Source organism: Festucalex cinctus, chromosome 7 (assembly GCF_051991245.1).
Source record: "Festucalex cinctus isolate MCC-2025b chromosome 7, RoL_Fcin_1.0, whole genome shotgun sequence".
Classification (NCBI taxonomy): Eukaryota; Metazoa; Chordata; class Actinopteri; order Syngnathiformes; family Syngnathidae; genus Festucalex; species Festucalex cinctus.
In genome coordinates, this window is record NC_135417.1 from 12,586,580 (window position 1) to 12,597,500 (window position 10,921).

Sequence of the window (10,921 nt, forward strand, 5' to 3'; positions counted from 1 at the left end):
CAAAATGTTGCATAATCACACTTGTTGCTTGTCATGCACTGTCAAACAAAATTCATTGTGTGAATGAGCAATCAAGCAGTCACACTATTGCTGTCGTCCACTTCATGGGAAATTATATAATTTTACTTTGTCGGAAAAAAAAAAAAAAAAGAGTCAATTACAGATATGCAGCCCCCTCCAAAAGTATTAGAACTGCATTGTATATTCCTTTGTTTTTGTTGTATACTGGACACATTTGGGTTACAGATGAAAAGATGAATATCAGATAAAAAAAAAAAAAAGAAGCTTTTATCTCATCTAGATGCGTTCAAAAACTCAAGACAGAACAGCTTTTGTTTGTAGCCATCCACATTTCAAATGATCAAAAGTATTGGAAAGGACATTATTAAATTAATTTAAAGTGAAGAAGATTTCTCATTTTTGGGGCATAACCTTTACTTGCAATAAAAGCATCAAGCTAGCAGATTGGTGCGTTTTTCATTTGAAATGTTTTTCCTGGCCTTTGCTGCAGCCTGTTTTCTGCTGTTGTTTGTTTCTGGGTGTAAAATGCATGCTCTATTGGGTTAAGGTCCAGTGTAAGATCTTCCACTTTTTGTGTTGGCAGTGTGTTTTTACTTTGTGCGTTTTGATCATAAGCAGATGCTTTCTTTCGCCATACTTTGGCCTTTCTATCACGTTGGTAGCTGCTAAATCTTGGTCTCATCAGTCCGTAAAACTTTGTTCCAAAACTTTTGTGGGCCATCTCTGTACTTCTTTGCAAAATCCAATCTGGCCTTACGATTGTTTTTTTTGGCTGATGAGTGGTTTGCAACTTGTGATAAGGAATGTATTTCTTTCCAAGTCTTTACTGCCGCACAGATTTGACGTTATACCCTATGCAGCTCACATGCTTATGATAAGATATGATGAAATAGCAGCGTTACTGTCCTCTATTTCTCGGGCGTATTGACTTGGAGAAAGCATCTCTAAGATTGTATCATAATGCTAATAAATTGTCCTCTGATTGCTTTGTCATTACCTTTGCTGCTCAATGCCTATGGGGGCATTTTTTTTTCTCTTTATGCTAACGGTGAACGCCAGCCTATTCGTTGTTCAATATTCATGTTTCATATGTTACCTATTTACATTTTTTTCCCCCCATGGAACCTATCATCATCCGTTTGAGCAAAATCTCACGTGTTTGCATACTTTTGTACTCCTTTTGTAAGGCCTTACGAGGTCACAAATGGTGTCATTGCCCTGTCTAATAGGAAAGTAGTAATTGGTGTCAAGAAATTATTGTTGAGGTGCTAAATCTGAGAGATGGAGATGTACGCTGGGAGGTGCAAAGTTTCCCCTGGGTATTATAATTATATAATAATAATAATAAACTTTTATTTGTTATAGCGCCTTTAAAAATAAGTGTTTAAAAGGTGCTTTGACCAAAAAAAAAAAATAAATCCCGATCATAAAATGCAGGAATAAGGATAAGAAGTAGGAGAATCCAGAGGCAAGGGTAATCCGAGGGAATATAGGAATACCAGGAGGTAAAATTAGTATTAGTGGATGTTGCAAATGTCTTCTTCACAGATGCATTATTATTATTATTATTATTATTATTGTTATTATTATTATTATTATTATTATTATTGTTGTTGTTGTTGTTGTTTTTTTTTTCTTCCAAAAATCAAATCTGTAAGTCATTTGTTTTCAAGGTTTATGTTGTAAAATGAGTTTGAAATTATAGCGTTTTGGAATTATAATTTGGGGTGTACACTGTCCAGTATTTTTGGGTTAGAACTTGGAATATCAATATAGGCAAATATAAACATTTGGGGGTACATCCACTTTTTTTCTTCTTTTTTTTTTTTCTTCTTTTTTTTGCGGCAGAGCTTGGTTGCTATCGTTCACGACTATGATGTGTTTACTGTAATATTGTGAAATATTAAGCAGCCTATGGCTCAGATTTCATTCTGGTCGACTGCATCAGATAAATCCGTGAGAGTTGTTGCAGTTTTGGTTGTTGAATAAAACCCTTAATCAGGTGACAAAGCACATGCCTCTTTGCTTAAACATGCATGCGCACATGCACCAACAGCATTTTGCCTTATCTGAATACAGTAGTGCTTGTCTTGAAGCTTTTATTGGTTGCCATGGAGACAGCCCTTGCCCATGCCGTTCTGTATCACACAAATGTTCTCTCTTCCCAGACTCTGATATAATTTCCGGGTTTAGTTTTTGTCCTGCTGTCATGAAAGTGACGACCGTAGCCATTGTGTGCGGTTTCATATTTTAATATGTTATGGAAATGAATGGAGAGTGGCACAGTTCGAGTGCTTGTGCGTAATAGATTGTGACAGCCTGAAAGGAAAATGGAGAGATCTAACAACACAGGCCTTTGCCCAGCTGTGACATTTTGACTTGGGCTTGGTTGATATGCATAGGTTCCTTTTTTTTTCTTTTTTTTTTTTTCATCATGCAGAATAACTGTTTGTGCCGGGTTGTATTTTACAGGCGAGTCAGGAAAAAGTCAGACGAAATTTGATGAAATTGTATTTTTGAAAGTCAACAGTGAAACTGTGAACAAAATCTCTCTTGAGCATTTGCAATGCAGTAAAGTTGCATTGCATCTAATTAAGTCTCAAGTTGTTTTTCCGTTTCTTCCACTCCAGCCTCTTCTGGACAGCTTGTCTGACCTTCCAGAGTGGTACGGGGTCAAAGCCATGCAGGCAAATTGGATTGGAGAGTGCACTGGCTGCTATTTTGATTTCAAACTCAAGGTGGGTCTCTGCTTGTTATTTATTCATTCATCATTCTTGCTTTCTTTGGAACTCTTGACCTTCTTTCACTAAGCACTTCTCTGTGCTTGTCCTTTTTTTTTTTTTTTTTTTGGTTTTTCATCTCTTTCTCACCAACCTGCTTCTTGCTTTTTAAATTGTGTAATGCCCCTCTCTCTTGCTCGTATTTCTATCGAATTTCAGAGTATTGAAATCATGTGTTGGCACTACGATTTTTAAACGTAATTCATCGCATGACTTCCATACTTAACTCATTATTAATATATCTGTACAATAAACTATTATTTTAGTTTTCACACTCTTGTTAACAAAAGTCAGTGAAAAAAAAATGTTAAACTAAAAAATATGGCTCTGCATCTTTTAGTTATTGCTACAGTAATTTCATAATAATTCATAAAATTCAGTTAAATTAAAAAAATGTAAAAAAAAAATGATACAGTAATTTCATAATAATTCATAAAATTCAGTTAAATTAAAAAAATGTAAAAAAAAAAAAAAGGTGTGATATTGATTTGTGTTGAGGTCATTTTCTACCACTAGATGGCATAATAGCATTTGTAAGACGGTGACAGCTCAATGCATTTTCCTTTTCATATTAAGAGCTGTCTAATCTTTACTTGTGAAATTCTGCACATTTTTTAAATTGTAAAATACAACTTGACCCCAGTCTCTAGAAATGTATGCATTATTATAACATTTATTAGCGCTAAATTTTGGCTTGGACATTTCTGCTACTGGAATTCCCCCAGTACAGAATTTCCAAGTCAGGGGTGGCCATTAATCGTTGTTAAAAAAAATAAAATAGTAGCGTTAAAGGAACTTTTAAATTAACTCAAAATTAACACACTAATTTTGACAATCCTAATTAGAAGCAAATGTAACCGTCTTGGATCTGCAGTTGAAACAATTCGATGACCATCATTTCATGTGTCTACCACGCACCCGTATGTGTATACAGTAACACATGCGTGAAGGCTTGTTTGTCTGAATATGCCGCGTAATGATCTGACAACCAGTCCGGGGTAATACGCCACCTCTCGCCCAAAATCACCCATGATTGGCTCCAGCGCACCTGCGGCCCAAATGTGGCTAAGCGATCCCGAAAATGGATGCATGTTTACACGGTGACTCAAAAGCTCCCTGATGACGGTGTCTCATTTCTCAGGTGAGCGGCGAGGAGACGGGGGAGACTCTGTCGGCGTACAGCTTCTCCCCAGAGGCGGTGTTTGGTGCGGCGTACCTGGCCATCCTGCCCTCCCACAGACTGCTGCACGGGAGCAGCTCGGTCCGCTCTGCGCTGGAAAAAGCCTGCCAGCCGGGCACAGGTGGGCATTCATGTGAACAGTTGCTTGGATCGCATGTTTACGGCTTACGTAGACGCGCATGTTATTTAAGCGTAATGGAGGACTGAAAGAAGTTATGATGTGGTCAAGAATGTGTTTTGTGTGTGCAAAACCTGTGCTTACATAATTGTGGCACAAATCTAGTGGCATATTAATATAGCAGTTGGCAACTGGGTTCTCTTGCATCTCTTGGACTAAAAAAAAAAAAAAAATGCAACACAACTTTAAGCCAACTGCTGAGCAACAATGAGACAGAATGTATGAACATAATAATAATAATATAGAAATATATTCTTAAAAAAATAAATTAATAATAATAATAATAATCTCGCTTAGGTCACCATTTACTGGTGTATTGTTATGTTGAATCCCCCACAGATTTCCTTCACACTCACTTCCCCCCACGTTTCTTCACTATTATACTTATCTACTTGCTATCTCTCTCTTTATATAAATTATATAAATTGCCTAATTACTCTTTTGCTATCCTACAATATGTTAATATTAATAAGCAGCTTATATAGATGTATACATAAGACTGAGTCTATATTGCTTGTATGCAGAAATTAGCTCTGGTCTCCTGGAATGTGTGTGGCGCTCGCTCCCAGGCAAAAAGAATAAAAATTTTAGACCATCTCTCAAAATTTAAGGCAGATATTTGTCTCCTACAAGAAACCCACTTACAAAAATCAGAAGAAAAATTATTTATAGATAAAAATTTTAGTCAAGTTTACTCTGCCTCCTATAATAGTAGACAAAGAGGTGTCTCTATACTTATACATAAGAATTTATTCTTTACTCTAAATAATATAGTAACAGATTTAGAGGGCCGATATATTATTATCCAGGTAACTATATTTAATAAAGTATATACAATTGGTAATTTATATGCCCCAAATAATGATGACCCTGATTTTTTCCATGAATTTTTCTCTCGGTTACTCGATTTAGCAACAAATTCTACTATTATTATTGGAGGTGATTTTAACACGGTCTTGAACCCGTTAATAGATCGTTCTAATAATACGATATATACAAGGCGATTACGATCCGCTAAAGTAATAGATGAGTATATGGAGGATTTTGGCCTCAGCGATGGCTGGAGACTTCAAAACCCAACTAAGAAGGAATTTACTTTCTTCTCTGCTGTGCACCGATCATTCTCAAGAATTGATTTTTTCCTTACAAATAATTCTATTGTTGATAAAACTGCTATAAAAATACATTCTATAATTATAAGTGATCATGCACCAGTCTCCCTCACTCTACAAATTGACTCTACCTTTAAACCTCCCCCGATATGGCGTTTTAACATCTCATTACTGAAAGACGTAGAGTTTGATAAAATTATTAGAAGGGAGTGGGCAGATTTTTTGGAAATAAATGACTCTCCAAATATATCTCCATCTCTTCTCTGGGAAGCAGGGAAAGCGGTAATTAGAGGGAAAATTATATCATATTCAACTTATAAAAAGAAACAGGATCAAAAATTAGAAAAATACCTGGAAGATAAAATTAAACAACTAACGGATGAATATGTATTAAACCCAAATAATCAAATATGGATAGAACTACAGAATATAAAAATACAGTTAGATAACATGTTATCTAAAAAGACAGAGTTTATAATACAACAGTTGAGATATAATAATTTTGAACATAATAATAAATCAGGTAAATTCCTGGCAAATCAACTTCAACGGAATCGGGAAAAATCTCTTATAACGGCTATTAAAGATATAAATGGTGAATGCACACAATCACCAGAAGAAATTAACCATATTTTTTATAACTATTATCGAAATCTATACACAGAAATTAATAGACCTAACCCTGAATATATTGAGGAATTCCTAAACAGCTTAAATATACCTCAGTTATCTATTGAACATAAAGATATTCTCGATACCCCGCTTACTATAGATGAGTTGTATCGTGCTTTAGACAGTATGCCTAATGGCAGAGCACCTGGTCCAGACGGCTTTCCGGCTATATTTTTTAAACATTTCTGGTTAATGTTTGCTCCATTATTTCTAAGAGTAGTAACTGAAATTAAAAGTAAAGGTGATATACGTCAAGATATGAATATAGCAGCAATTAAACTTTTATTAAAGCCAGAAAAAGACCCTACCCTCCCGTCAAGTTACCGACCGATATCACTAATTAATACCGATATTAAAATTATCGCTAAGGCCTTGGCATCTCGATTAGAGACGGTAATCTCGACAATTATTCATAGTGATCAAACAGGTTTTATTAAAGGTCGTCATTCTACTAATAATATTAGGAGACTCTTTAACTTGATTAGTATGTCACAGCGGCATGATAAAAAGGCAGTTGTTATTTCGCTGGATGCAGAAAAAGCATTCGATAAAGTTAACTGGTCCTTCCTCTTTGCTGTCTTAAATAAATTCGGCTTCGGGGAGTCATTCATTCAATGGGTCTCAATATTATATGATTCTCCTAAAGCTACAGTTACTACTAATGGGATTACATCACAGAGTTTTACTTTACAAAGGGGAACAAGACAAGGGTGCCCAATTTCTCCTTTATTATTTGCTATATTTATTGAGCCGCTTGCATTAGCTATACGTCAGGATAGACGGATCCAAGGAATCCACTCCGGGACAATAGAACATAAAATTAATCTATATGCCGATGATATATTACTCTATTTAGAAGAACCTGCTATTTCGCTAGGGGAAGCATTTAAATTAATAACTAAATTCTCTCACTTATCAGATTACTCTATTAACTGGACAAAATCAACATTATTACCTATTACAGAAAATTCATGGAATCCTACAAGTCAGGATCCACACTACTCCTTTCCTACAGGTAATTTAAAATACTTAGGTGTTAAAATTTCACCTAAGTTAACTGAATTAACTTCTTTAAATTTTTCACCATTATTGGATAGTATCCGTAGTGACCTGGAACGCTGGAATAATCTTCCGATCTCTTTAATAGGACGGATAGCTACTATAAAAATGAAAGTTTTACCAAAGATTAATTATTTATTTTCAATGATTCCATTTAAACCTACGTCTAACTGGTTCCAATCGCTGGACTCTGCTATCATAAAATTCTATTGGAATAAAAAAAAAGCCAAAATTAGTCTATCTACTCTTCAGGAAAGTAAATCTAAAGGAGGTTTAGAGGCACCAAACTTTATGTACTATTATCTAGCTAATCAACTACAATATCTTGTGCTATGGACACAACCCAACAGAGATACTAACTGTTGGTTGGAATTGGAGCAGAAGGATTGTAATAATCTTAGACTGTCAGATTTACTCTTTATTACAAAATCAATAAGACGACATAATTGTTTTAAAAACCCAATGATAGCCGCCACCCTGACTGCCTGGTGGAAGGCATTAGAAATTACAAACTCCCAATTGGCGCCCTGTGGGCTCTCTCCCATTTGGCATAACCCCGACTTTCAACTTAATAATCAGTCGTTCCATTTAAGCCTATGGGAGCAGAAAGGAATTACACACCTTCATCATCTTTTCTCAGATAATAAGTTTATATCATATACAAACTTGGTCCAGAAATATGAAATAAAAAAGGGAAATTTCTTACATTATCTGCAAGTTAAAAATATGGTTAAGAAACAAATCCCAACACTTCAAGATACGCTCCAACTGCCTGTCTTAGCTAAAGATATTATAAAGCTTTCTCCAACAACAATAAAGAAAATATCAAAAATATATAAGTTATTTTTATACACAAATAAAACGTATTTACCGACTTTAAAATGGGAAAAAGACTTGTCTATAGTTCCGGAACCAGACTTTTGGACCCAAATCTGTGAAAATGTATTTAAAATGACCAAACAGACAAATTTGCAACTTATCCAATATAAGATACTTCATAGAACATATATTACACAATATATGATGAAAAAAATGGGACTCTCTGACTCCGACATTTGTCTCCAGTGCTCACAAAACACTGCCGATACTTATCTTCATGCTTTATGGTCATGTACTCCAGTGCTGCATTTCTGGACTAAAATCTTGGAAAAGCTCGCTGATATATTAAACTGTAGGCTTCCTTTATCTCCAAGACTGTGTTTACTAGGTGACTTAACAATAACTGAGCGACCATGTAAACAATCTCAATCTATATTTATAGCCCTTACTATTGCTAAAAAAATAATCCTTGTCAATTGGAAAAATAAACAATCTCTAAATATCGACCACTGGTTAAACTTACTAATAAATTATATCTCAATGGAAAAAATCTCTGCCTTAAATAAAAATCAAGTATCAAGATTTAAACAAATATGGTCTATGTACATAGAATATTTTAATCTCAATTTGGCAACTTAATCCTGCCAAGATTCTGCCTGTTAACGAGAGCCACCACATCGTTACAACTTCTGTTTTCGCTGCTCCTGTATTTGGTATTTTGTATCTGATTGTTTTTATTTTTATATAGTCAGGAACCTAGTTGCTGCTAGTGGGCTCGAGCATACCACACTATACGACACTATACTCAATAACTCCTTAAGATCTATTTCTAGTGGGCACTAAGCATCAACACTTGGTGTTACTGCATGCTAATTAGTCAATTTTCTTGACGCCGTCCCCTGTGGTCGGGCGGGGGTGGTTCTGCCCCCCCCCCCCCCCCCCCCCCCCGTTGTCTGCTCGGTGGCGGTTGCGTCTTGGCCGCTCCCTGGGCCCCCTGTGGGGTGCGGTGTTGGGGTGCTTCCCCTGGTGCCCGGGGCGGTGCCGTCCCGGCGCGGTCCGCTGCTCCGTGCCCGGCGGCGCGGTTCGGGGTGGGTGGGCCTCCGGTGTGCCCCGTGGTTCCCTCTCCCCTCCCCCTTCCTCCCCCCCGTCGCCTCTCCCTCCTCGCCTCCTCCCGCCCATCCTCCTCTGCCTCCCGGTCCCTTTTCCCTTGTCGCCCTCCCTCCTCCTCTCCCCCCCCGCCTCCTGCCCTGCAGCCGCCCTTTCGCCTTCTTGTCGTCTTCTCCCCGCTTCCCCCGCCCCCCCCCCCCTTCCCTGTCTGCCCTGCGGCCCCTCCCCCTCCCTCTCCCTGGGCCTGGGGCTCCCTCCCCGGCCCGGGCGTCGGGCTCCGGGGGCCGGGCGAGGGTTTGGGGCCTGCCCCGCTCCGGTATAACTCCTGGTGCCCCGGGCGGGCCCCGGTGGCTGGTGGGCTGTCCGGTAGCCCTGCTGCGCTGGCTGTCCGCCCATTGTGGTGCCGGGTGGATGAGGTGGGGGGCGGCGGGGGGTGGGGGTGCTGGGGGGCGGGCGTGCCACCTACACCCGCCGGGTTGGGTGAGGCCCCGCTGGTCGCTCCTCTTACTCACTTCACTAGCTTGCACTATACACTTTGTAAATATACACATAGGGCACACAACACATTTCTTGGTGGGGTGGGGAAGGGTGGAAACACCGTCTTCACCCTTCAACTCCCCTCCAATTTTAATGCACCTCACGTCCAAGGGGAGGGGTGAGTTGGGGCGGGGAGCCATCAGAGGGGATGGACTGCAGTGCCTGGCAGCGCTGTGGTCCCCCCCATTTGTGTCCCTGCCCCACCACTTTGTCCCTCCATTCCCTTTTTTAATGCACCACACATATACATATTCATTTTTTGGGGGGGGATACGGGTGTGTCGGAGTAGGGGAAATTTTTTCCCTCTGCTCCGACTCACCTGCTCCCAATTTTAATGCACCACACGCACACACTTGTATATACACTGGGTGGGGCCACATTCACGGTGTAAGGGTAGAGCTCGCCAGTCGGCGAGCTGGCGGACTCAGTAACAGGGTTAGGTGTCACTTGTACTCTGGCGTGACGACCGGGGCCTCTCCCCACCGGGCTCGGTGTTCTGGTGTCCCGCCTTCTCCCCTGGTGCTTCCTCCTCTGCTTCCCCCCTCCCGCCGCGGTGCAAATCTCGCGCGGCTGGAGGTGGGGTGGGCACATCTTCCCTCTCTGCGCTGCTGCCCGGTGCCGGTTTCCGGGGGGGGGTGGGGGGTTCTCGCGGGGGGCCGGGTTCGCGGGGGGGGGGGTGGCGGCCGTCGGGGGGGGGCGGCTTGTTTGGGGGGGGGGTGGAGGTATGGGTGGGTGGGGGGTTGGGTGCTGGGGGTCGGGGTGTGTTCGGGGGTTTGGGGGTCGGGGGTGGTGGGGCCTGGGTCGTGGTGGATGGCGGGTTTGGGTGGGGTGCGGGGGGGTCGTGGGGGGATGGGGGCTGGGGACCGGTGGGGCGCTGTGGGGGCCCGCTGGGCCTCGTTCTGCGGCCTTGGGCTCGGGGGTGTGGGCCGGGGCTGGGGCGGGGGTGTTCCGGGTATCTGGGTCGGCTCGCTGACCGGTGTCCGCTCGGGTGGCTTGGGGGTGGCCTTGGTGCTGCCGCGGCCTGGGGATTCCGGGGGGGGTGGGGGGGGGGGGGGGGTGCTCGCTTTGCTGGACCGCGGTTGACGGCTTCTCTCTTTGGTGGTGGTCCTTATGCATGCCAGATCCGTCGCACCAGCATCTACTGAAACTCAACAGAAGTACCCTCTCCCTCCCACAGCCCCTTGAATCAGTTGGTGCTGGTGTCTGTGGTTCTCACTTTTCTTTATCTATCCTTCCCTCCTTCCTCTCTTTAGTTTTTCCTCTGGTCACTTGAGATCTTAATTTATTAGAAGTATGAGGTTTCTGGGGTTGGCATAAGACTCCGGTTTTGTAACCACGCAGGAGGGGTCTTGTTGGTGCTGGACTTCACTTTGATGGATTGGATGTACTGGCTTCTATTGATCTCACTCTGCCTTATCGATCCTTCCCTCCTTCCTCTCTTTAGTTTTTCCTCTGG

At 41.3% G+C, this 10,921-nt stretch overlaps 1 protein-coding gene across 1 annotated transcript in view; it reads left to right on the forward strand.

The window, feature by feature from the left end:
* Positions 1-10,921, forward strand: part of lars2 (leucyl-tRNA synthetase 2, mitochondrial) — a 42,004-nt gene that overhangs the window by 12,309 nt on the left and 18,774 nt on the right. Inside the window, exons 8-9 of the mRNA XM_077527740.1 lie at positions 2,652-2,759; positions 3,943-4,102. Coding sequence (XP_077383866.1) covers positions 2,652-2,759; positions 3,943-4,102 — 268 coding nt within the window. The remainder of the gene's footprint in view (positions 1-2,651; positions 2,760-3,942; positions 4,103-10,921) is intronic.